At 51.4% G+C, this 26,955-nt stretch overlaps 1 protein-coding gene across 1 annotated transcript; it reads right to left on the minus strand.

The window, feature by feature from the left end:
* Nucleotides 1–4,438: 4,438 nt before the first annotated feature.
* On the minus strand, nucleotides 4,439–26,931 carry Ppp5c (protein phosphatase 5 catalytic subunit). The gene is made up of 13 exons (XM_031385475.1): nucleotides 26,705–26,931; nucleotides 21,346–21,587; nucleotides 14,055–14,202; nucleotides 11,016–11,137; nucleotides 8,769–8,834; nucleotides 8,388–8,486; nucleotides 7,521–7,626; nucleotides 6,898–7,040; nucleotides 6,710–6,797; nucleotides 6,100–6,140; nucleotides 5,828–6,006; nucleotides 5,047–5,128; nucleotides 4,439–4,960 (listed from the first exon to the last, which is right to left on the minus strand). The coding sequence occupies exons 1-13, from the start codon at nucleotides 26,823–26,825 to the stop codon at nucleotides 4,898–4,900; spliced, it is 1,500 nt and encodes a 499-aa protein (XP_031241335.1). The 5' UTR covers nucleotides 26,826–26,931; the 3' UTR covers nucleotides 4,439–4,897.
* Nucleotides 26,932–26,955: the final 24 nt, after the last annotated feature.

Below are 26,955 nucleotides of genomic sequence, written 5' to 3' on the forward strand. Positions count from 1 at the left end.
TGGCCTCTCCAGGCTTTGTCATGTGGGAAATGGGGTGAAACTCCCTTCCCTCATACTATCCCCCTTCTTCCCTATGGAGCAAAATGAAGACAGGCAAGGAAGCGACTGAGAACCTGAACCACCTTCACTTTCTACTGCTTGATTTTAAAAATCACATTTTAGCTAACATAGTGGTACCCAGCTACTCCAGGGACTGAGGTAGGAGAATCACTTGAGCCTAAGAGTTCGAGGCCAGCCTTACCCAGGTGATAAAGTATGGATATATCCATACTCTGCATGGGTAAATACGTAGACAAACAAATAAGTAAACAAATAAGACTTGGTCCATGAAGGGGATCTGTGATTCTGGCACCCAGGACGCTGAGGACTGGAGAGACGGCTCGGTAGTTGCGTGTTGTGCTGCTCCTGCAGGGGACCTAAGTTCAGCTCCTAAGTGTCTACATCTAGAGGCTTACAACCCTTTGTAACTCCAGCTCTAGGGCATCCTATGTGCTTTATGCACTGGCCTCCCCAGGCACCTGACACCTGTCCTGCGCACATGCAGCACACGCCCAAATATGATTTTACAAAAAGAAACAAAAGAATGAGAGGGGCAAGAGGGTGAGGGGTAAAATCACACTTTGTGGAGCCCACAAGCTAAGTAGCACGTTATTATTCTCTTCTTGCTGTTATAGATGACACCTCTGATAAGTGGATGGCACTGATGAGTTAATAGGGTGCGGGGGACTCGGAGAGCATGTCTGTCTTGAAATCACAGGCTCTCACGTGGGTCTGGGCAAGAGCATGATGAGGGACACCTTTGCCATCCAAGGTCTGGTATGATAACAAATGATGCAGGAGGATTAGGATTGCAAGGGAGGCTATAGAGTGAGTTTGAGGCCAGCCTGGGCTATATGAGACTGGCAAAATAATGAATGAATAAATAATACAAAAATGACAGAATATCCTGCACATTAATATTGCCCATTTCTGAACATTATCCTAAGACTGATTATGCATCTAATTGCATTTCCCTGTGGTCCTGACCTCTCCTGCTTTTTAAAAGATGAAGCTATTGACTTAAAAGTAGAATCCAGGACATTATGCATGCCAGCCAAGTGATCTACCATGAAACCACACCTTAGGGCCTCATTGAATGCTGGAGGATTCTAGGCAGGGGCTCTACCACTGAGCCATGCACACAGCCCCTCACTGGGGGACTCTAGGCAGATGCACCATCTCAGAGGTATAGTTCCAAGCTTTTCACTTTTCATCTGAACCAGTCTGGCTGCCATTCACTGTCACAAGAATAAAGTGAAAGAGCTCAGTCAGGCTTCCAGGCCCAGGTTGAGGAAGGAAGGTTGACAACCAATCGTAGGGAAAACAGGAGTGAGGAGGTAGTAGTGATGGGTGGAGGCGCTTCCTGCCCTCACCCGTCATCTGGTTCTACTCCACCCTCTTTCTTAGGCCTGTACACATCTGAAATCAGTCTCTCAGCCATCCTTAAAGATGGGAGATGCTGTGAGGAGTCCCGTGGAGTCCCTAGCGTCCTCCTATTCTTTGATGTCCCTGGCCAGCAAAGACTAACCAGCAGCTTTTTTTTTTCTTACCACATTACTCTTGACCATGACTACCGCGGGGGAGGGCGTGTGCAGAGACCACTTCAAGACCGGGTAGGAAGTATCCGCACTTACCCGACCGCTCATCTGACTGCTTCCTGGTTTTTATTCCTCATAACCACATTTCCCTATCTCAAATTTGGGAGCAGCAAAAGGGGTCATCACCAGATGAGTCAAACTGGGTTCCTATTTCAGGGCTGTGTGACTCTTGGAGAGTCATCTACCCTCTCTGAGCCAATTTCCCCATCTGGAAAAGTGCTCACAGTAAGAGTATCTAGGACTGGGATATAGCCTGGTGTTGCTATCTTGTTATGCCAGGCTTAGTGGTGCATGCCTGAAACCCTAGCACTCTGGAGGTAGACATAGTAGGACCAAAAGTTCAAAGTCATCCTCCACTACATGGGAAGTTTCTGAGCAGCCTGGGTTACCTGATACCCTGTCTGGCTGGGGTAGAGCTTTAAACAGAGAACATCACTAGTGAAATAGGAACATTAGCTTTTGTGGGCTTTGTAACAGGTATAAAATTCCTCCTCCCATCTCAAAGGTGGATGGGCCTGGACACGCTACTCTACCTCCACCCCTGCTGCACACTTGTGCCCCAAGATAGTGCCATCCATCTCTGGTGGGTTTTTAGCTGTGGTCCTGGAGCACCACCTGGTGGTGGATTCTAGTCTTGTCTGGCAGGGACTTAGGGATGCAGGTCACCTTTTGTCCCCGGGACTTTCAATCCTCCCACAAGTGGTTCTAGGCTCTTGTCAATACCCGGAAAGAACTGTTTCTCTGCCTGAGTGACCCAGGGGACCCTGAGACATTTAACCACTGTATCTGGATGGGTAGAGCCAAGTCCATTCCCTACATCTTGCCTTCAGTCTAGACATTATTTACTCCGCCAGCAACAGTAGTGGGGTGATACTGAGCCAGACCTGGAGTCCAGGCCTGAGTGGCACCTTTCTAATTTTTGCTTTGTAGAGTCTCTTGTGAAGTCAGGCTGTCCTGAACTTGCTGCATAGCTGAGGATGACCTTTAACTTCTGATTTTTCTGCTTCTGCCTCCTCAAGTGCCTGTGTTCCCCATACTCCCACCCTAACCCCCATTCTGAACCTGCTGTTTCACGTGGTGTGGGGTGAAGTCCACTTAAGTTCTGCTCTCAGGAAGGGCAGAGGACGGGAGGGGCGTCTGCAGGTGGAATTCCTATTGCACTGTGTTTACAGGTCTGGTTTGCAGACCTATTTCCTAACCACTCTTTGGCACTGGACTTTGTTGTCCTCTCAGGCCCTTACTAGTGAATTCTGGGTAAGTGCTTTATGGCTGAGCCATGATCTCTAGCTCCTCTTCAAACTGTCTGGGACTTCTTTGCTGGGCATGTGATGATTTTCAGGGAAGATCAATTAAGGACTGAAGACCCTGGCAGCAGGCAGCCTATCCAGACATAAAACAGCAAACTTTTTCAGAGGAAAACATTGCCTACCTCCATTAAAAAAAAAAAAAAAAAAGTGTGTGGAGGTGTGGGTGGAGGACAATTGTGCGTGTGTAGGAGAGGAGATGGGGTTGGTTCTCTCTCCCCACCAGGGATCGAACCCAGGCTATTAGTCTTGGTACAAGCAAGCACCTTTGCCCACTGAGCCTACTCACTTGCCCACACTGTTGAGACCCTGTCCTCAGGCTCTCCGGCATGCACAGATGGCCACTGTTGGACTACACAGCCCCTACTGTGTGACATATGTCCTGTTCTGTGCCTTGAGAGGACACTGACACAGCATGCACTGTTTCTATATCAGGAAAGATGTTAACGTCAGTAAATCATTGGAAACTCATGATTTGAACAAACATGGAGAAACTTCATAGCCCAACTAAAAAAAGGTGTATGTTATTACTGGGGGTGGGGCATGTTTACCACAGCTTGTGGGAAATCAGAGGGCAACTTTATGGAGTCAGCTCTCCAATTTTTGTCAGGGATCCAACTTGGACTTTGAGAGTAGAAATTTTTAAATGCATGACTTAGCTGGAGGATGCAGGGCACTGAAGGGTGGGCCTTGGACATTCCTAGCTGGCCCTGCTTGAGCGCTCTCTCTCTCTCTCTCTCTCTCTCTCTCTCTCTCTCTCTCTCTCTCTCTCTCTCTCTCTCTCTCTTTCTGGCCACGAAAGCTCCCTCCCAGCCCTGACCAGTACAAGCACTGCCTCTCCTGAGTGATGGAGCGCTCTTCCCCTGGAGCTGCTTCTGTCGGATGCCCTGCAGTGTGGAGAAAAGAGCCTGCTACAGACAGGGGCAGTCCTACAGGTTGCTAGGGGTTTACACAGAGCACTGGGGACTGTGAAACTTTCTGAGAGGTTGAGTATAATCCACCCTCCAGCTGCTGGCCACATTCTCAGTTATAAGAGCTACTGAAGTGAAGGCTTGGGGCCTCTCAACCTACAGGAGCAAGAGGACTCTCAGGTCAGAGAAACAGCACCTTCTCAGGCAAAATAGCTCCCCTGGCAGCCCAATCTTTGTTTGTCCCACCAGCACACAGCACAGCAGAACAATTGCTGGGCACTGCCCCTGCTGAGAACAGCTCCGGGAGCTCAGAGCACTAGGCATGAAGGCTTTGCAACACTGTTGGGAGATGAGGGTTTAGAAGGCTCTCCATCCTCCACCCACTATGCTGTTTTCTTGCAAAGCTCAGCTAAGAGCAGAAGCTTCTGAAGGGGTCTGAGGTCAGATTGCAGCCTGCACAGGTCTCAGGGATCGATGATACTTCTGTGGTCACTCTTGTCCCCTGTGATGCATCCAGAACCAAACTGTACCAACCCTGAAGGGGCCCACACATGGTGGACACAATGCCGATGTGGGTTTGAGATGAGGTTTGACTTACAATAATGACTTTATTTTAACATATTTAATTACAGAACATAAAATAGCTGGGGGGTGGGCCCCAGCCTTGCCCCACCCTGAGGCTACCAGGAGGAGGCCTCCCTGATGACCCTCTTTTGGGGTCTTCCTATGGCAGGGTCCTATTGCTTTACCAGGGAAGGAGCCATGCAGGTGAGGGGGCAAGACCTCCTCTCGGCCCCACCCCTACCCAGGCTGGCCTTCCTTCAAATGCCCAGGCTGTGCCCTACCCCCAGTCTCAACTCCTTCCTCTGACCAGGAGCCGGTTGTCTGCTGCCCCACGCTGCCCCCACCCCCTCTGCAACCTAAAGGGGAATAAATACAAACTTTACAAAGTAAAAGGGGGTCCAACGTTGCCCTGGGGCGGGGCAGCAGGCCGAAGGCAGGGCCATCCAGCTGGGCAAGCCCTGGTTTACTGCTGTAGACAGCCTCACATCATTCCTAGCTGCAGCAGCGTGTTGGCGTATGCCATGGGCTTGACATTGGGGTGAGGCTGCAGCAGGGACAGGAGAGAGACAGTCAGAGGACTTGCCCCCACACAGCACCCACCCCGGCTGTGCCCTGTCCCAGGTCACTCACCACTGCTGTGAATTGGTGGAACTGGGGCCGCAGGTCGGAGCCCTGGAGGTGGATGTATGAGGCTTTGTTTCCCATCTGGTCACTGTAGGGACAGGAGCAGAGGGGCTTGTGTGGTTGGGGCTGGAGGTTTTGAGAAGGTGGGAAACAGAGGGAGGGAGGGAGAGAGGTCTGAGACAGGAAGGGGATGGGGCGAAGGGGAGAGAAGAGGGAGACACACTTGCCATGGAGAGATGGTGGTGCCAAAGAAAGCACATTGAAGGGCTGGAGGAAAGCCACAGAAAGGTGGGGGAAGCAGAGGCAGGAAGAGGCAGCAGAGAGCCTGGAGACCTGACCTCATACTACCCTAGCACTAGAGGTACAGTACAGGGACAGAGTGACATGACACCATCATGTCACAGCCTACCCAGGAACCCTGGCTTCCTCTATAGATACTGAGAGGAGAGAGCAGACTTGGATGAAAAGGCCTTGTTCCAAGGGAAGACCTAACACCTGGGGTTGGGGAGCAGCAGAAGGCCCACAGGTGTTCATTATACTACCATGTATCCACTCTTAGGTGTCCTTCCTACGGTGGAAGTTTCCCGCCATGAAAGTTAAAGCTAAAACCTGCCATGGTGGTTCATGACTGCGATCCCACTACTGGGGAGGCCAAGACAATAAATATGCTGTTAGTTTGACACCAGACTGGACTAGAGTTTAAGACCCAGTCTCAAAAGCCATACATTCATAATCCACACAGAATAAACCCTGTGGCTTGGGCAAAGAGTGGGAGGGGTAGACGTACCAATAGTTGGGGGCAGAGAAGACGGTGACACAGCGGCCACCATGGGCCACCTCATAGCCCTCGGCTTTGACTTCATGGCTGCGGATGATGTAATCCAGTTGATTCTCCTCCAGGAAGGCCTTGGTGACATCAGGCCCAAACTGGCAACTCACACCACGCTTGCTGACGGAGCGCCCGTTCTGGTAGGAGCAAGGGAACAGGAGACTCTGGGTAAATAAGGGCCTGGCTCCACCCCATCTCAGTCCAAACCCACAGCCAGACACCCAGCTCACCTGTGGCTGGGGATCTGACCACAGCAGGTCACACATGGGACCTATGGGAGAAGGGAAGAGTGTCAGAAACTTGCCGTCTCCCAAGCTTCATCAGACAAGTGGTGGGACAGTACAGCTTGGTGGGAAGAGTGGTGGGGCCTCACAGGGGTGTGTTAAGCTGGGCCCAGTTTTCCTGTATCTCTCAATCGATCCATTATAAGCCTGCTGCTGGATAGAACTTTTACCACTCCAATTTAGAGTAGGCTCTCTTGTCCAAAGCCTTCTGTGGCTCTCCACTGCCCCAACAGCAAATCCCATGTTCCTACCAAGGTCTGAAGCTCTCAGGATGTGGCATCAGGCCTTATGTCTAGCAGGAACCTCTGAGAGCCAGCTCTAGTCACCCCACCCCATCAGTCCCTGCTGTTCCCTGAATTGGCCACACAACTGACTCTCTAGTGTCAGCTCAAATGTCACCACCCCAGAGTTCACTTCACCCACATCATCCACGTCCTCAATGACACAGTCTCTGGGACTTTAACAGGTGCCTTAATTCCTCATTCTGGGGTGAGGGAAGTCAATGAATAAACAACAAGTGTGTGTCAAAGACTCCTCTCTGCCTGGGCCCACTCACCTGAGTCTGGGGGCTGCCGATTCCGCTCAATCTTCCGGATATCATCCAGAGTGACACCATCTTCACTGAACAGGCCTCCATGCATGATCTAGGGGAAGCACGTGCCCCTGTGAGGGAAGGAGCCCCCTCCCCCCTCCCCCCCAGCAGCACATTGCCTGCATGGTGTGAGAAGCCCCGAGATTCCTCACCAGCACTTTGCCATTGATACACTGTGCCAGCGGAAGCCACTCGAACACCTCACTGAAGAGCTCATACATCTGGGCTGTGTACTTGGCTTTCACCTCGCCCTCGAACCCATAGATCTGGTTCATGTTGTCTGTCTCGTGGTTGCCTGGCCATAACAGAGGGACAGGAGAGGGCCCTCAGCCTCCAGTTTATTTATTATATACCTACCTGGTAATCTCAGGTACAGATCTGGGAACAAGATGGCATTGCTCAATGATAGCAGGCTGGCACTGAACCTTGATAATGAGTGCCCAGCTTGTTACTCGGCTGGACCTCTGTGCTTGGATTAGTGGCACAGGCACAGGGGGCTTTTTACACTGCTGTGTGTGAACTAGAAAATGGCACCTTTCATCCTTGACCCTTTTGTCTGGCACCTGCCAGCAAAGGGCACAGTGAATGCCCACACTGAGCTGCCTACGGCAAGTGCTGCACCTCTTGTGGTGCTGCTGGGGCAGTGCACACTCGTTCAACCTTACATGGTGGCCCTGTGCACAAGCTTGCTGAATTTACCAAGTGCATGGCTATACTACTCTACGCTTTACAGATGAAGACAGAAGCCTGGGGGAGAAAGTGAAACCCTCCTCACCTCGAAGAAGATGAAAATGATCTGGATACAGGAGCTTAAAGCCAAAGAGGGTGAGGATCACTTCAACGGAGAAGGAACCACGGTCCACAAAGTCGCCATTAAATATCTTTCTTGTTAAGGAAACTGTGGTTGAGGTGGAAGACGGGCCAGGAGGGCAGTCAGTCCTGTCCCCTTAGCTCCAAGGCTCCTGTCAGTATCTCCAAAGGGGGTGTACCCCTGGCCTGTCTTTGAACTGAAGCTCCCCAGGATGGCCCCAAGGACACAACCTCACCTGTCTTGGGAAGCCAATGGCAGAGCAAAGGCAGCCAGCTGTTCCCCAAGAGCAGTTTTCAAACTACAGGGGACAGGTCCTACCTCCCAAAAGTACACAACCTAGGAACCCTACAGAGAAACTATCCATGTCAAGCATGTGAGTAAAGGCTGGGAATGTGGCTCAGTGAATGGAGAGGATGCTGAACACAACAAAGCCTTGGGTTTCATGTCCAGCACTGCATAAACTGGGTGTGGTGGCCCATGTCTACAATCCCGGCATGAGGGAGATGGGAAGCCAGAAGCTCAAGACCAGCAGGAAAGTCCCAAACAAAACAAAAACCCAGAGGCAAAATAGCACCCTGTTCACCATTCCCCAAGAACCCTGTGAGGAAGATCCTATTATCCCATGGTACAGATGAAGGAGAGATGGCCTGCTGGGTGGAAGGGCTGGGTGGACAGGTGTGCAGGTAAGTGCTGCCTGTGTGGGACCTTGTAGCAGGTAAGAGAGAAGCGGGGTGGGGCCTACAGGCGACTTGGTATCAGTAAGATGAGGTCCCTATGTTCTTTCCTGGCAGGGCAGGCCCCCATGTCCACATGGGATAGGGCTGAGGATACATAGGGGTTGGTCTCGGAGGGTAAACCGTTGAGCTCAAATATGTTGAGGAGGTCATAGAACTGTCCATGGGTGTCCCCACACACTGTAATCTTCTCTGTCTGAAAGAAAAGAGGCCACCGGAGAGGGAGGGGCCCAGAGAGAGATGTGGGGAGGGGGGCAGAGGGGAATGAGGGGTGAGAGGTCACAACAGACCAAGAAAATCCATGCACGACACAATGGTAGGGGACACAGCAATGAGGAAGGCAGGCAAGTGGAAGGGGTGTCAGGTACAGAGAGGAGGGAGGGATGCTCGCCCTGCCGTGACCACATGCACCCCTCCACCCTGCACCCACAGGGTGCTCGCCCTGCCGTGACCCCTGCACCCACAGCCCAAGGCGCACCTCTTTCAGCGTCGTCTCCACCAGCGTGCTCAGCTTGCAGAGGACTTCTTTCACCTGTACTAGGATCTGGAGGACAGGGCAGACTGTAGGTGTGACTGGCTGCGGTGGGAGTACAAGCTGCTACCTTTCAGAGGCCCACAGAAAGCCTCAGCTGCCCTGGAGCTACTGGGTGCTACCCAGGGTTAAGAGAGGTGGCCCTCAAGTGGTGATCTGATCTGGCCTATGTGTCATTTAATCATCACAATTAGGGGCTTAAGACATGGCTCAGCAGTTAAGAGCATTGCCTGCTCTTCCAAAAGACCAGGGTTTGATTTCTAGCATTCACAACCCTGTACATCTTCAGTCACAAAGGACCCAGTACCCTTTTCTGGCCTTCACAGGCACTGCACACATACAGTGTACAAATATATACACAGGCAAATAATCTAAACATCATCAACATCATTCTCATGCAGTCCCAGCATTGAGGAAGCAGAAACAGGCAGCTCTCCAAAGCCTGTGGGGAGCCAGCCCACATGAATGGTGAGCTTCCAGCTGAGTCAGACCCTGTCGTCTGCCTTCCCCTGGCACCTGCAGGTGTGTATAGGAGTGGATGGATATATACATATAAAGAGCTAGCCTGCACACATGTAAATGCCATGGTGATAAAGGTCCTTAAAATATGAGCTTTTCTAAGTGCAGAGAAGGGTGGAGAACCTTTAGTCCTACAGTTTGGCATTCTGAAAACCTGCTGAAGTGGGTGTGTTGGGACACACCTGTAATTCTGGCAGGTTATGGCCAGTCTAAGGTATATATACTGTTCTGTTGTTTTGATTTTTCAGACAGGGTCTCACTTACAATGTATCTCTGGCTGGTCTATGTAGACCAGGCTGGCCTTGAACTCAGAGTTACATCTGCCTCTGCCTCCCAAGGGCTGGGATCAAAGGTATGCGCCACCATGCTCCACACAACCTGGGATGTATAATAAGACCTTGTCCCAAAAACTACCTCAATTACCTTAAACATATTTTGGGGACTTCAGGAGAAATGAAAACACCAGGAAATCTGTTGGTACAACTTGCTCATTTTGAACATAACCTTGAGAAAAGTCAAGTGTGTCGATCTGTGTTTTAGGTTTTATGGACAGCCTCTGGGCTATCTACAATAGTGAGCACTCAACAGTGTCCCATCAGGGAGACAAGGGAGCGCACCACAACCCTGCAAGGGGATGCCTTTGCTTTAGGATACATGTTATGATGGTTACAACTGATACTCAAATGTTCCTGGAAAAGCAAGGAATGGAGTCCCCACACCTGTGTAAAGTATGTGGCTGTTAACTGCTCATCTTCCAACTTCCTTGTAGGTTTAACCATTTAAAAAAATAAAACTTGGGGAAGAAGATGAAATGTCATAAAAACCCAGGGGGCAGCCACTCTGGTCAAGCAAGAAAGCTGCAAAGGACTCTTGCTGCTCTAAGGATAGGGACAAATCAAACAGCCAACATCACACTCAGAGAAAACCAACAAATCCACCCAGAGAGCCACAGTACAAAATCCTGGAGGGCTGGAGAGATGGCTCAGTGGTTAAGAGCACTGACTGCTCTTCCAGAGGTCCTGAGTTCAAATCCCAGCAATCACATGGTGGCTCAAAATCATCTGTAATGGGATCCGATGTCCTCTTCTGGTGTGTCTGAAGACAGTGACAGTGTACTCACATATATAAAATAAATAAATTAAAAAAAAAAAATCCTGAAGGAATCACATCACAGAGTGACAAGCAGCCCCTCCATGGGACAGTGGGGTTATGACTGCCCAGGCTAGTGGCATGGAAAGTGGCTCCTGTTAGGGCTAAGCACCAGGGGAAGGCAGTGACTACTGCAGGCTGTGACCTCCTCACAGGAGAGGCAACACGTATGGCTAGTTCTGTCATAGAAATGACTTCTATTATCTGAGACCTGGCTAGTTCTGTCATAGAAATGACTTCTATTATCTGAGACCTGTCCTGACCATGCACGTCCTCTTATTTTTGTCCCCAACTTAAGCCAACCATGCTCTTCAAGAATTCCTCTCTCTTATGCTTCCTGAAGGTCTCACTTCTGAGCCTGGGCAGTCTTCTAAACTCTGCTGGACACCCTAAGTGCTGTGGTATTCGATGAGGACAGTGTAGCCCTCAGCATGGTGCCCAGCACACAGATCTGTCCTAGGAGGGCTGGCAGTGGCAGGCCCATTCCCCGGTCCTAGGTGTGTGTGGCACAGGAGTATGTGTTACCTGGTAGGCGCACTTCCGGTGCAGTTTCTTCTGATCCTTGTACCACTGCATGAGGTCTTTCATGAAGGTGATTGTCACTTTGCCGTCCTCAAGCTTGGGCCCGCTGTATTCATCTTCAATGGCTGGTGTATGGATAAGAGGTTTAGTTAGGGGCTTCAGCCGTGGAGGGACAGGAAGGGGACCTGGTCCCCAGGGATGGGGTAAGAAATTGTGTAATGAAGTTTCCCGTGGTACTGTGGTGCTCCTGGATCTTAGGATCAGCCCACAACTCCTGCAATCCCTGGACTCTGGCACTTAGGGTGTCCAGCAGAGTTTAGAAGACTGCCCAGGCTCAGAAGTGAGACCTTCAGGAAGCATAAGAGAGAGGAATTCTTGAAGAGCATGGTTGGCTTAAGTTGGGGACAAGAATAAGTCTGAGAGATGCCACTAAAAACATCAAGCAAATGAGCAAGAACAACAGACAAGGAAGGAAGGGTTCACCACAGGAAGGGAGCCAGACTTAGGGTTATTAAGACACAAGGGTACTGGTACATGCATGGAATCCTAAAACTTGGAAGGCTGAGGCAGGAGGATCTTGAGTTTGAGAGCTTCTTGAGCTTTACAGACAGAAAAGATGAATAAAGAAAACGAAGGGGAGGGAATAAGAGGTTATGGTGAGAAATCTGGTCAGACATTGCTTGGATCAGCAGACATACTAATAATACAAAAATAACAAGAATTGAGATTTTAGAAATAAAGTGTAGGTCCTTTGGCTCACTGACCCCAGCCTATCCCTGAGACTACAAGCAGCAGATCAAAGGGCTAGAGGGGATAGAAAAATTCTCAGGACCCCTTGATATGCACTGTGGTGTCTAAACAATATAAGAGTTGGAATGGAGATATGGCTCTGCAGTTAAGAGCACTTGTTGCTTTTGCAGAGGTCCCAGGCTCAATTCTAAGCATCCACATAGTGGCTCAAACTACCTGTAAGTCCAAGCCCAGAGGATCAATACCCTCCTCTGGTCTCTGAGGGCACCAGGCACACAAGTGATATACAGATATATATACACACAAGCAAAATACCCATACACATTGGAATAAAATTAATAAAAGGCTTCGAAAACTGGCAGGGCTACAAGTTGGAGGGGTAACAGGTGTCTTATAGGTTCACAGGAGCTGATGTATCTGAACACACATGAGGGACAGACCCCTTCCACCTGGCTGTATTGAGGGATGAACAGTGTATTGCACTAGGCTGCGGAGTCCCCTTCCCGGCAGGGCTAAGTGAATATGTAAAACTGGAACTGAGCATGCTGCTGGAGCCACCCAAACCCACATCATGTGTGGCAGGGATGGAAGGGCTGGCCTGGGCACATTTCTCTGTAGCAGTCCCAGGCACAGCCTTGACTGGGGCTTGGGCCACAGCAATTCAATGTGGGGGTTTTCTCTTGCTCTTTCTACTTTGCTGTAGAACACTGACTGACTGAAGCTGTCCCTGTGCTGAAGGGCACAGCCTGAGACTCCATGATGTCTAGGTAAGTCATTTGAGGGACAATCCTCTTAAGCATCTCACATGGTACCTGGGAAAGAAGGGAGGAACCCTCAGGAGAAGGGTACCCCTCTTCAAGGCTGACTCTAAGAAGCTGGGTATTGACTGGGGAACAGCTTGGCTAAGCAGTATAGCCAACTGGATGGTGTTGAGACCCCTGTCTGTGCCTAAATAGAGTCAGGAAGGAGGGCAATGCAAATCGGCCTGGTAAAGGGATGTGTGCTTGGAGCATAGACCTAGGTAGGTTGAAGAAGCTCACTAAAGCAGGAATGGTCAATGGCCATCAGGAGTCTCTAGGTACCCCCGGTACACATGCTAGAAGGCCAAGGCTGAGGAAATGAATGGCCATGGGAGCTGCAGCACTGCAGAGAGCCAAGTCTAGACACGTCCGTCCCCTCAGGGACAGCTTGACTGCTGGTCGCTATGGGATAGTCCTGTGGGTGAACTCCCTGAAGAGCTGGTGAGTCAGGGTGATGCTGGTGGCCTCAGTGGACTACAAATGGGTTGTGACAAGACTCAACACTGATACTGCCTCCAGAGATTGCTCAACATTTGACCATGGCAGGGAAGCATGCTCCTCAGAGCCAGTTCACCAGACAAGAGGAACAAGCACCCAAAGAACTGGCTGGCTAAGATGAGGGGAGATACCGGGCATGACTCAGCTCTGTGAGCCCAGCACTTGGGAAGCTGAGGCAAGAGGACCACCATGAGTTTGAGGCCAGCTGAGACTAGAATGAAATCCTTTATGTCCCTGCCCCAATACACAGAAACCCTGGACTTGCACACCTGAGAAAATCTAAAGGGGCGTGTGCTCGGATCCACCTGTCATCTGGAATACAGGTTAGAGAGGACACAGCTCTTGTCAAGAGAGACAGACGCCACAATGACCCCACTGTTGTTTCTTCTTCCCATCTCAGCACCCCTTCTCCCCTTCCAATTGTGAAGCACTGTCACAGAGTGCTGGAACCTAGGGGAGTCTTAGGCATGGCACTATAAACCTTAGGCCTGAATTCTTCGAGGCCTGATGGAGGCAGGTGATGTCCACACCCCATCAGGCAAAATCAAGGGTGACAGTGAATAATAAGGCTGCCTCACTCATAAGACATAGTGGGGAAATGGAACCAACATGTTTGGTACTACGCACCAAGCCTAACTAGAAGAAAATGGGCCAGGGTAGGGCACCAGTTAGGATGTGACAAAGGAGAAACCCTGACACCCCGAGCTTAGTCATAAGGGTTCCCACTCTTATGATTAAGATGGAGGGGGAGGACTGGGATAGAGAGGACTGGGATAGAGAGGACTGGGATGGAGAGGACTGGGATGGAGGGGGAGGACTAGATGGAGAGGGAGGACTAGGATAGAGAAGGAGGACGGATGGAGAAGGCTAAGGAAGACAGCAGTTGTATGTAGGTGACACCTACATTCTCAGATGTACTCTGAAACCTTGCCTTTACCCAGCAAGGGCAAGGCAAGCCCTTGAGCGTGTAGGGTACACAGCCAGGCCTACTTACTCATGCTTTCAATGTCCAGAGAGTCCACGACAGAGCGTCTGTGCTCGTCGCCTGCAATGGCCCTCTCAAAGGCCTTCTGCTTCACAATCTTGCTGCACTCCTGGTACTTCATCTTGGCATCCTTGTCATTAGGCTTCACCTTCACCACCTGGCCAGGAAGAGGGAGGGAGTAGGTGTCACTCTCTGGAGGAACAGCCACCTATCCCAGAAGAGCCACCAGGGGCACTGTGATCTCACTGGCCGACACTGCCCAGGGCTGAGTCAGACCACCCAGGGCTACCACATCTAGCAGGGCCACCCAGAACTCAGTTTTATATCCCCACACCAAGCATAGCAGAGCTGCCCCACAAGGTGGCTTTAGAGAGAGACCAGGGCTTTAACCCGAGCAGGTGCTCTCACTAAACAACTCTGACCCTGTTAAAACCAAACAGGTGTCCAGCTGAACACACAGGTCTCAGGTTCCCAGTGCAGCTGGTGGGTGAGGCCAGAGTCTTAGAACAGCCTGGACTCTTTACACCTTAGTGCTCCAGTCTAGTAAGTGGGGGCCTGCTGGAAGGAGACTGAGGACTTGGTATACATGACAGCAGTCAGTGGCTTGCTTTCCCTGGGGCTTTTTTGGGAGGCTGGGGCTCCAATGTTCCTGTTTCCTCTGGTAATGGGGACAGGAGACACAGCTCAAGTCCCAGCTTAGCTAGTGATGATAATGGGGGAGCCTGGGTTATCTCAGCTGGCCCCAGTTTCTCCTCTTGGAGGGGACACTGGCAACAGAGTCACCTCCGAGAACTGTAAGAGTAAATTTGGGACTACTTCTAAAATATCCAATAGTCAGTTGTGAGTGCTTGGCTTTGGGCCACAGTAGAAGAGCCCTGCCTGCTTCCTGCAAACCCGAATCCCAGGAGCTCAGAAGACAAAGCAGGGCCTGGTGGTGCATGTCTGCAGTCTCAGCACTTGGGAAATGGAAGCAGGAGAACTGTGAACACTAGGCTAGTCTGGACTATAGGGTGAGACCCTGGGCAGCAGACTTCTCTGAGCCTCTGCTTGATTGCCATAACTGTAACTGAATCTGCCTGATATTCTGATGTTTAATTGATTCCTCTGAGATTGAAACATTCCATCCTACAGGGAAAGTCTTTAAGCAGAGAGGTAAACAATTCAAAATAGCTTTCAGGAAATCCCTGAAACTGACTGGATTCATAAGCCTTTCCCTGCCAGAGTAAACAATGAAGACTGTGAGGGGTAGCAAAGCTACAAAGAGGACCAAGACCAAACCTAGAAGAAGCAGAAACTAGCTGAGGTGCTTGGAAGATGTTTAGACCAACTGAGTCACGTGGAGGACACTCTCCAACACGCTGACCTGCCTGTATGCTGTGCAGTGTATTCCAGGCTCTCAGGTTAGGGAGCTGTCATCCAGGCTAGAGTAGGCTTTGGTGATATGACTTGACTGAGTCATTTCTGCTTCTACTGTAAGTAACCCCAATAAAACCTACTGCTTCTCCATGCTGGGCTTTGGTGGTATCTGTACTTTGGTCTGTTGTGGGTTCCAAGTACACGTGTGTGTTGCATTGTCCCCCTCTCCTGACTCACCTGCTGACCTACACAGCCACCCTAAGATTGGGTTCCCCACAGCTTCTGTGCTATTAGATAGAGAAGAAAGTCCTAGGGTTGGTCCTCAGAATGCTCCCCCACTCCCAAAGCTAGCTGGCTGAGTGAGTCAGAGCCTGGGCAAAGACAACCGCTACTCCCTGCAGGTGCTTGGCCAGCAGCAGGATAGGCAAGCCTAGGCTGGGCCATCTGCCAGACAGCTCTACGGGGGTGTGGGTGTGGTATCAAGCTCCAGGGTTGCCAGCTTTAGGCAGCCCCTGGAGCCCTTCCCAGGGAGAGGCAGGGAGGCTAGGCTCTCTCTACTTCCCAGGATAAAGTCCACATGGCTCCAGGCCTGGCCCTCAAGCCCCACCCTATCTTTTTCTGTAGCCTGGTACTGCCTCTCACGGGTCCCCAGGATGCCAACTATCTATAACTGAGGCCTTTTGGTCATGCTGCCTTTGCCCACACGTTTCATTGTTCAATCCAACGTCCTTTCTGCTCCTCTCCCCAGGAAGGCCCAACGTGAGGGACAGAGCTGTGTCCTCAGAAGAGAATGAATGCCTCCTAAAGGAAGAAAGGGTAAAGCAATTCCTAGGAGATGTATGTGTCTTTAGGTAGGCTGCAAACTAAGGAGAAAGATGGAGCTGGGTGCTGCCACCATGGTGACCCCTACTCACTGGATCCTCTGTACAGCTTTATGGGGTGGCCAGCACAATCCCCACTAGACAGAGCGGTAAAGTTATGAACCCAAAAGCCAGGGTTCTGTGCATTCCTGGATGCCAACACTCATGTGCGGCAGTGCTTCCCTCCTGCCCGCATCTCTCCTCATCCCCAGGACAGAGGCAGAGCTAAAAGTTCTCCAGGTTCTGGGTTCTTGCCTTATAGGACACGTGTCCTGCTCACTCAGGACCCCCTGGGTTCCTAGAAAATAGGGGGATCAGTGCTAGCACCCCATAGAAGGTTGGTCTGAGATTTTACTGCTGGGCCCCACCCTTGACTCAGCTGCAGCACTCTCAATTCCAAGGCCTACTATACTAGTGTTGATGAATACTACTAGGTCTGACTGACAGAAAGATGGCCCTATCAAGTGCCTCTTCTGGGGAAGGGTATTTGTTTCTCACTACAGGGCTCTTCAGAGGCCCATTGCATCAGAATTTAGTGCCAGCACCAAACACTTCGCTCCCTTTTGTTTGAGTCAGGGCCTCACAATGAAGCCCAGGCAGGCCTGGGGCTTACTGTGCCTTGCTAGACTATAACTCCTCACGAGTTCTGGGATTAAAGGCATGCACCATACCTGGCCCAGAGACATGTTTTAAAAAGTGGCATCTGAAGCCAGGTACAGTGATGTGTCCAATATTCCAGTGATTCTGGAAGCCCTGGCAGGAGAATGGCCTAGGAGTTCAAGGCCTGCCTAGGTAACATAGTGAGGCTCTCAAAATAAATAAATAAATAAATAAATAAATAAATAAATAAATAAATAAATAAATAGGGGCCAGAGAGATGGCTCAGCAGTAAAGACCACTGACTGCTCTTCTAGAGGTTCTGAGTTCAAATCCCAGCAACCACATGGTGGCTCACAACCATCTGTAATGGGATCCAATGCCCTCTTCTGGTGTGTCTGAAGACAGCTACAGTGTACTCATGTAAGAAAAGGAAAAGAAAAACAAGAAAAAGAAAAAACTCTATGTAGACTGCAACTGTGGCAGCGTTCTATGATATCCATATGGTTCATGCAGACACTTCATTGGGTGAAACTGGATCTGGGCAGGGTACACGTGATCTACTGCACTTTTGAAGAAATGAGATGTTTTTTAAAGATTTATTTATTTATTATATGTAAGTACACTTTAGCTGTCTTCAGACATCCCAGAAGAGAGCATCATATTTCATTATGGATGGTTGTGAGCCATCATGTGGTTGCTGGGATTTAAACTCACGACCTTCAGAAAGGCAGTCAGCACTCTTAACCGCTGAGCCACCTCTCCAGCCCAAAAATGAGATGTTTTTAAAAAATGGTATCTTTAGAGACAGAAGGTACAGCTCTGTGGCACATGCTTAATATTTGGGATGTAAATAGGATTGAGGTTGTGAGGTTAGGTCCCCTTGATACGATTAGGGGCTTTATAAAAACACAGAGATCAGCCGGGCGGTGGTGGCGCATGCCTTTAATCCCAGCACTTGGGAGGCAGAGGCAGGAGGATTTCTGAGTTCGAGGCCAGCCTAGTCTACAGAGTGAGTTCCAGGACAGCCAGAGCTATACAGAGAAACCCTGTCTCGAAAAACCAAAATCAAACCAAACCAAAACAAACAAAAAACCCCACAGAGATCAGAATGGGAGTGTGGCTCAGTGGTAGAGCCTCTGCTTAGAATCCCCCAGTGAGGGGCTGGGGGCGTGGCTCAGCTGTAAAATGCTTTCATAGCCCCCAGTTTCATCCTTACCATTAAAAAAATTACAACACATAGCATTGTCAGCTGTCAGGGTTCACTGGTAGTCACTACTATAAGCCCTGGGACATGTGTTTGGGAACTTGGATCCACTGGGATTGCAGAGGCCGTTCAGGGCATACATCCTCCATCATGACACTCGCAGCAGACCTAAGGCAGTTCCACTAACAGCTGCATGGCTCTGTTGGCAACAAGAACTGCATTCCCTCCACCTGGGAGCAATTCAGACCATCAGAGCACTTTACCATTCAGGCCTGCTGTGAGTGCCAAACAAAGTGCTCCCATTTATCAGAACTGGTGTAAGGGATATAAACCAGCAAGAACCAACATAGATTTGGCCCAAAGGGGCCAGATAGTGCATCACACAGCAGAGAAAAGCCAGGCTTCCAGCTGGTAGCCCGTAAGTGGCAGCCTTACACAACATACCCTTTTTCTAGTAAGTGAATCTACCAGGACATATGAGTGCCAGCAGTATGTATCAGGCGGGACACCATCAGTGCTACCTGCCCAGGGGCAAGGACAGTGCCAGGAACTTATGTGACACAGATGGCATGGTTAGGAGCCTGACTCTGGGAACAGACACTACCTCCTGGGGTTTCTGTGAGACAGTAGGAGAGAGACCTATCTTACCCCTGAACTTCAGTTTCCTCACTGTAAATCAGGGATCAGAGTGGATCCTGCTGTGCAGGGGACCCTGCTGATAAAATGACTGTCACAGCATGAAGGTTGCCAGCATGTGAGTGCTCAACTAAAGACCAAATGTGACTGTCCCCGTTTTGTCTGTATCACCCTATTAGGCACATCACAATGTATGTCTAAGAAACACAAAGGTAAAATGTATCATAACCCAAACAAAACGCACAGGGCTCTCAGGCAGGGTAGAGAGTACAGGATGACCCTCCCAGGTCTTGCCTGGGCTTGCATGGCTGACTTGTGTTCCAAATGCATAGGAAAAACCACAAGTAATCCCAACTGAGATGTGACCCAGGAAGGAGTGGGCCCACGTGCAAGGAGTAGGTGTGTGCAGGGGTGTAACATGGCCCCATGGTAAGGAAGACTAAGAATCCGAGGCATGGTCCCAAGTGGGAGAGCAAATAGAGACATGCCCAGGTTCTGTGCCTTTGCAATGCTCTGGCACCAGCATAAACTAGGGGCCAGAGGCCCACTTCACCATGGCCTAGCTTTGGAGGAAATCTGGAGGCCATGGCTGATGCAGAATGAAAGGCAGGCCTTCTCCAAATGCATCTACTCACTCAACCCTCACAATGACACTTCAAGGTAGGCCTATGTGTTCCCTTGTTTGCAGGAGAGGCCTGAGGTGTCTGAAGACACACATACACTCAGGTCTGAGCTGAGCTGGCCACTAACCTAGACATCCAGAACTTGAAGCTGGTGCCTGAACACTCTGTGCCTATGGCTGTACACCTGACTCTAGCCCAAGGGAAGAAATATGCTAGTGGCAGTGCACAGCATCTATGCTCATGCATGCACACATGGTACACACAGTGTTTTATAGAATAAGCTGTCTTTCCTCCTGCTGAAGATAGAGTGCTGGTCACACACAGTTTGGCTATGGAGCAGGGTTCCTCCCAGACTGACCTTGAAGGAGGTGTCTCCTTACTATACAGGAGATACATTGACACATGCATAATGCTCATAGCAGTGTTGAGCCCCCCATGTGCATACATATGAGGAAACCGAGGCTGAAACAGATAGGAGGAAGAGTCACGGGCTCATTTGCTTTAAGGCCACACACAGTTCCTGACCCCGAGGCCAGGGTCTGAGCACATCTTCCATGAACTCCAACATCTTTCAGGAGGATGTCTTGGGCTGGGAGCTGCCATAAGCCCCAGGCTTGGAGAACCCAGGCTTGTGCTAGGGCTTCACAGAGCTGATAATTTAGGTACTGGGTGTGGCTCAACCTCAAGCAGATTCTGCAAAGGGTTCTGGACTTTTCTCATTCACCATTGACCCACAAAGACTGGAGTCTAGCTCAGATGCAGCGTATTCGTCATCTCCCAGCCTCAGAGAGAATGCAGTTAGACGCCAACCTCAGGAGTGCTTTAAAAGGACCCTATTCCTCATCCAAAGGAAAGATGTTCCTCTCAGCCCAGAGTAGCAGAGACCCTACACCAGTGCCACAGCTGCCCAGGAGGTAGCCACTGCTTATCACCATATTCCATATTAGACCATCAAGGGACAAGGGCAGGGAACAGGCTTTACTGCCCCTGTCCCTTTTGTCAGTCAGTTCCTTCATCCCTTCCCACTTCCGCCCTTTGCTAAGCCTTCATTTGGTTTGATCCTAGGCCAGGCTGAGCGACCAGCTCTCTCCTGCTGCAGACATGGCTCCTCAGCTCTCTTGGGGCCCTGTGCATATGACAGAAGGGGCTACGTACAGCAAAGTAAGCAGTGGTCCATTCTGTACTTAGAGTCCCCTGAGCAGACAGCTGACTGTCTAGAGAAGAGATACAGTCAGGGGCCACACTGGATCCAATGCCAGCACTGACATGTATCAACTGTAGCCTCAGCCTCCTCACCTGTATGCCAGGGCAATCTCATCCCCTCTCTGGGTGGCCAGTGTGACTCGGCCAGCTAGTCTCTGTGAGGGGGCAAGTGGATACTCTGGTAGTCCCTACTAGTCATCAAGGTTGCCACAGCACATCACCTGGAGATAGTGGGGGATGAGGAACTGTTCTCTGGGTCCCTTCTCTCACCTCCACAGGGGAGCATGTCCCTGGGGGCTGCCCCTCTAATGTATTGCCCTGCTCTATATTCTTGGAAGCACTACTCTGCACCTACAGTCATTTTGCTTGCCTTCTCAGTGACGTGGGACTCCCACCTGCTCCAGAATCTCCAGCTGTCAATGGCCCGTGCAGTCTCTGTTAATAACTGCTATCGTTACTAAGCACCTTCACTAAAAACAGCCAATGCAGTCACAAGGCTAAGCTAGTATTGACCACAGACTATGTGCCCGTGCTGCTCCAAGCACGCACACAGCAGAAACTCTCCTACAATCACTAAGGCTGGGCCAGTTTTCAACATACAGAGGTACACAGAGAGGCCAGGTGACTTGCCCAGGGACACAGAGCACATGATGGTCAAGATGTAGAACAGGAAATGGCTAGAGGCCTCATGGCCATTACCTGGATGAGCCCTTGTATAGAGGAGACACAGAATGGCTTCTCCCCACCTCTGGTGCCACCCCTCCACATCAACCTGGCTAGGGTGCCGGGAGCTGGCCCATGCCCAAGGCCCGGCTCACCGTCTCGTAGTCACGCAGGGCAGCCCGGAACTTGCCCAGTGCCATGTTGCTGGCCGCCCGGCGGTAGTAGCCTTTGATGTACTTCTTGTCAAGCTCGATGGCCCGTGTAGCATCGCCCAGTGCATAGCCATAGCACTCAGTGCGCAGGTAGGCCAGGCTGCGGTTGCCATAGTAGATGGCGTTGTTGGGGTTCAACTCGATGGCCTGACTGTAGAACTTGATAGCGTTCTCGTAGTCCTTGGCTGTGGAGGAGGAGAAGAGGCATGAAGCTCTATGCTGCAGGCAAGAATCCACCCTAGGCTGGGATCCTTCTTACAGAGCGGGAGACCGGGAGTCAGCATGGAAATCTGTCCCAGGTGTCTGACCACAGCCCAGGCCTTATGGCTCAGGACACAGTCTCTAGCACCTCAATTAATTCTACAGCCCAGCCCAGCAAGGCTCAGGCGTTCCCCAAGACTCCCCATGATCAGAGGGATGTGCCAGGGAGTGGTAGGGCTGTGATTTGAGCCAGGCAGATGTTCGAGGAAGGCAGACCAGTGGGGGGGTGGGAAGACCAAGAGGATAGAGGGAGGAAGCTCCTTAGGCTAAAGGAAGAGGTACAGCAGCTTCAGAGGACCAAGACAAGACCCACTCACTGTGTAGGAGGGCAGGAACTGGGGAGGGCAGAATACTATAGCAGGCCTAGACACTGGGGCTCTTAAGTGTGGAGAGGCAAGGGTAACTCCCAACCAAAGGCAGAAGGTCAGGCTTTATGTGAACCATGCCATAGCTGGGCCCTGAGTTCTCTCTCCATCAACCTGTGGGATCCTCCTGTCTCCTCAGCATAGTACCATCTGGTACTCACCTGATACAAGCCAGAGGGCTAGTTCAAGGTCAGAGTCCCAGTCTGTACTGGTAGAGGTATGTCTGACCCCTCCTCCCAAGGATTCATTAAACAAACCACAGAACCAAGGCCCCAACTGACTCCAAGACCCACCCAGGCTGGAGGACCATGTGCCAGGGCCACACAGCACCCTAGGACATATGTGCCTTCAAGCAACCTGAGAGAGAAAGCCACATTATCTTATCTCCAGATTGGGGAGGTGGGGATGGGGGCTCAAGTTCAGAGAAGGAAAGCCTGTGCTTGATGTCACATGTCAAGTGGCAGGTGGGGATTCCGAGCAGGCAGAAATGGCAGTGCCTCCATTCCCAACCCCTTTACTCCCACCACTGTGTGCCCTGGTGGGAACCTGGCACAGTGCAGGCTGAGATACTGGGAAAGTAGCCTGGCTCCGCTTCCTTTAGGCTGAGTATACTTGGAGGACTCTCTCTGTACTTGAGTTTCTCCTACCACTCAGCATGGAGGGGGTGGGTGTTCCTGACCCCACTTCCCTGCTCTGTAGGGCACTTGGAGTGACCTTCATGTTCTGTTTGCTGAACCCACACACAAGCTCCTGCCTTGATGGGGACACAGCCCTGCCCTCCAGGGATTGCTGGTCTTTCCAGGAGCGATATCTGACTCCAGATAACAGTGACAAGTGCTCAGGGCTCAGACAGCCCAGGGGCCTGAGTCAAGCCCTGGGGTAGAAATTCGAGCTTGAAGTAATAGGCTTCATAACTGGGGAAGGAAGGAAGTGGCCAAGGGAGAATAGAGGAAGGAAGAATGAAGGAAGGGGAAATGTAGACACTGAGACCAGAGGTGGAACAGCTGGTCCTAGGGGCACAGCTCAGCAGTCCTTCCTGGACTTCCATCATAAGATAGAAATGTCCCCTCTCAGGAAGCCCTATTTGACCTCTCCCAGCTTCCCAGTCCCAGCTCTGCCACTCTGGTGGTCTCCCAGGCCTGTGAACCTTAAGATGGCAGGACCTAGAACTTCCCAGAAGCCACTAAGGCAGAAAGACTAGCAGGCAGAGAAGCTTAGAAGAACCCTCCCTGGAATGTCAGTGCCTCTGAGGGCTTTGCAGTCCTGGCTGAGCTCCAGAGACTGCTGGTTAGTACTCCAACTAGTGAGGTGAGACTTCAAGTGGACGAGGGTGTGCAGCAGGCACTTACGTGCAAGTGGAGAGCTTCTCCCTAGAGCCTCAGACCCTCAGGCCATATGTCTGCACCTGAGAACCAGGATGGGCTCAGCCTCACCCACACCCGGAGGAGGGAAGAATACAGAGAATAGGAGGCCTCCACCAGGAAGGCATCTAACAGCTGTCACACTCAAGCCTGGGGCCATCCTTCATCTGCAGTAGTATCACCCTCTAGGTACAGTGGGGTTCAACTGTGTATCTCTGCTCACAAAGGAGACCCCTGAATCACGATGCAGTACTCCTCACCCTCAACTCTCAGACCACCAATACCCTTGGGTGAACACAGCCTTCTTCCTCAGGAAGGAGAAAGAGCAGAGGCTTGCTTCCGTTGGACTCTGACTGAGCTGGGGACTAGACTCTGTACCCAGAACCCGTACAGTGGGGTTGAGCTCACATGTTTGGGGGCTGGGGGGGGGTCTTCTGAGTCACTGAGATCCCCCTTTCCTCCCCACTGAGACCAAATGAGTCTGACATGGAGAGCTGAGCTGAGCACGTGGGGAGGAAGGGGATATCCGCCTTCTGCTCACACACTCTGACCCTGGGCAAGAAGTTTCACTCTGAGTTGGCTTCCTCTATAAACCAAAGTGGCTGCTCCCTGCCACCCCCAGTGCCCCAGGCAGGGCTCACCTCAGGAGTATCTGGCCACCACAGGGGTTCAATGAAAGCTAGCTGCAATTATTCTTTTTATTGGTATCCTTATAGTTGGAGCCTGGGGTTCTGTGCTTGCCACTGCCTGCCCACAGTAGCGGGAGGCCTGGATCTGGAAGGGTGCTCCCTCAAGCCAGCTCCAGGCCAGGCCCCTCTGGCTGCCTGCCCAGTCCTAGGTTCCTGAGATCCTGAATCTCAGGACCTGGGAGGTAGGGGTGTGGGTGAAGGGTCCCTCCTGATGGCTAACTCCTTTTCCCACTTGTCCTCAGCAGCAGTAGCCCAGTTTCTGATTGGTCTTCTCAGGACCCAATGAAAGATGGTCGTGCCTTCCAACCAATATATAGCTGGGCCTGGTCACCCGGTCCTGGCAGCCTTCAAGCTTCCAAACCTTGCAAGCTGGCATACCGTCCTGATAGTATCTCACACCCATTAACTTCCCTCCCTACTAGCAGCTCCACCCCGCCCTAAGCTCTGCCCTCCCCTGCAGAGTCCTATTCTGCCCTAGCCTGTATCTTGGCCTCCCAGCTTCCTGCTCCCAGTCTTTTAGAAGGCATGAATCTGGACTAGCTTTAGTTCTCCAAGGCCTCAGCTGACAGCTCAAGTCTCCTCCCACAGCCTGCTGTAACCTTGTCTGTAGCTGCATCCTAACCCTTCTACCACCTCCACTCCTGCTCCACTCACCTTTGGGCCTTAGCCACCTGCTCTCCTCCCAGTCTCCATGCAGCCAGCCTCAGTTCTTCCCACTAGCCTGGTCAAAGGCTCCAACCCGTCACCTCCCCCCCCCCCCAAGTCTTCACTCTCCAATCTGGCCTTTGAATCCAGTCTCTGAACAGCAGGGAACCAGTACCTGTACCCAAAGTAACTGGACAGCTCTCTTACAACTCCTCCATAGCTCCATGCCACCATTAGGATGATACCTATAAACCTGCTTGGCCCTCTAAGGCTCTAAACTCTGGCCTCACCTCTCTCCTTGCTATGTCTTCACAATCCTCCTGGCCCAGCTTTCAGAGAGCTGGGATGACAGGCATCCACCAGGTCTGGGCTTATCCCCATTGGGGGCCCACCTTTCCCTAGGACTCTAAATCCTCACTCTCCCCCACCTCCTCCAGACCTGTTACAGCTGGGTCTGTTTCTCTTTTGGACCATATCTGAAAAAGCATTCCTAGGGACCCCTACCTACTCCCTCTTGCCACCCGCCCCCAATTCTCCATCCCCCTTCAGAACCGAGACACTTGTGCCTGTTGGATTCCAACTCCTCACTTGCATTCACCAGCCAGGGTCCTCCGGGCTGGCAGCCTCTTTATCATCTTCAACTGTTCTGTTAACATCACTATGTCCATCTGGGAGCAAAACCTCTGATGGCCCGGGGCTAGGTGATCAGGCATAATAGGGCTTTCTTTCTGGAAGAACCTTGTTCTCTTAGCCTGTGGCACCCTTCCTGGTTTCTCTTCCGTCTCAGTCACTTCTCAGCAGCCCCTTCTCCATTATAAACATGAAAACTCCATTCTAGGTTCTCTCTAGATCCCACTTTTGGGTGACTTCATCCATTCCCAGGGCGCCTCCAACCATACACACCCAAAATTTTCTCCAGTCTAGACTAGCCCATCTACCTACTCAATGTTCTTTTTCAAGACAGCTGAGGAAACCCAAACTCACCTTTGTAATGATTTCACAGATTTTGCATGCTCTGGCCCCTTATCTTATATCAGTCTTCCTCTCATACCCCTGTTTGCTCAAGCTCCAACTAAGCCAATCTGTTTTCATTCATCCTTCACCCCAGGGCTTTTACACAAAATCAGTGGTCAGACTCACGTGTAAAAACTCCTCCCCAATTCTCCTTAAAAAAAAAAAAAAAGAAAGAAAAAGAAACCCTTTCTCCAGGCACTCCCGACCTCACCATCTAAAGGAGACTCTAAGCTGTATTTCCTATGTCGTCACCTTGACCCAAAGTGATCATCACAAGTTAGCCATTATTGCTTCTGCTTAAATCAGTCATGCGTTTCATTCATTGCTACAGCCTCAGAGCCAAGCACAGGCCGTGGCACATGACACTTAATACAAGTGTACTGAAAGAATGAATGAACGGAAACATGCCCTCCCACATGGCACTCTTAACCCAAGATCACCCTATTCGTTCCTGCTCCACCTCTACACCCTATTCCTTTCTTTGGATCATCCCAAGTCGCCTTCCAGTTTAATTATCTACCTCCATCCCCGTAATTCCTTTCTCTATTGGGCCTTCTCTCCTCAGTTGGTCACTCACCTCAGGCCTCCCCTCTCGGCAGCGCCATCACGGCCCTAAACACATGTCACTATTTGGTAGCGCCCTCTTCAGGTCTGACCACAATTTAGCACCTCTGTCCAGGTCTCACATTTGGTAGCACTCACATGTCGGCCCCCTGCTTGTCCCTATCGTTTAGCAGCGCCCGCCTCAGTCTCCCCAGTGAGTGGCTTCTGCTCGGTACTCCACTTCTCAGTAGCTCTCCCCCGTCTGTCGTCCATCCTGGGCCTCCTCCTCGCGCCGGGCTACTCCGTAGTCCTTGCCCGGCGCCCGGGCTGCCGCTCCGCGTTGCCATGGTTCCCCGCGGGGCCTGGCACCCCCACGGCCTGGGCCGCTGTCCACCCTCCCTCACCCCGTCCGGGCCGGACGCACCTTTGAAGTAGTCGTTGGCCTGTGTCTTGAGTTCCTCTGCACGCTTCAGAGTGCCTTCGGCCGGGGGTTCGTCCCGGGGGGGCTCAGCACACTCAGTCCGCTCGCCCTCCGCCATCGCCATGCCGCAAAGCGACCCCCACCCTGGCAACGGCCGCTCGCGGCACCAGGCCGAACCGTCGCGAAGGAGTGCCGAGTGACCGCCGCCGCTGCCGCACAAGTGTCGTAAAGCGCGGGCCCCAAAGGCACTCCTG

Source organism: Mastomys coucha, unplaced genomic scaffold (genome assembly GCF_008632895.1).
Source record: "Mastomys coucha isolate ucsf_1 unplaced genomic scaffold, UCSF_Mcou_1 pScaffold21, whole genome shotgun sequence".
NCBI lineage: Eukaryota > Metazoa > Chordata > Mammalia > Rodentia > Muridae > Mastomys > Mastomys coucha.

Coding starts and splice junctions, on each gene's coding strand:
- Ppp5c (XM_031385475.1), bottom strand. CDS start 26,825: ATGGCGATGGCGGAGGGCGAGCGGACTGAGTGTGCTGAGCCCCCCCGG. Junction 8,835..11,015: donor ACCGGAAGTGCGCCTACCAG/GTAACACATACT, acceptor CCTGTCCTCCAG/ATCCTAGTACAGGTGAAAGA. Junction 5,129..5,827: donor TTCTCTGCCCCCAACTATTG/GTACGTCTACCC, acceptor CTGTCCCTACAG/TGACCAGATGGGAAACAAAG.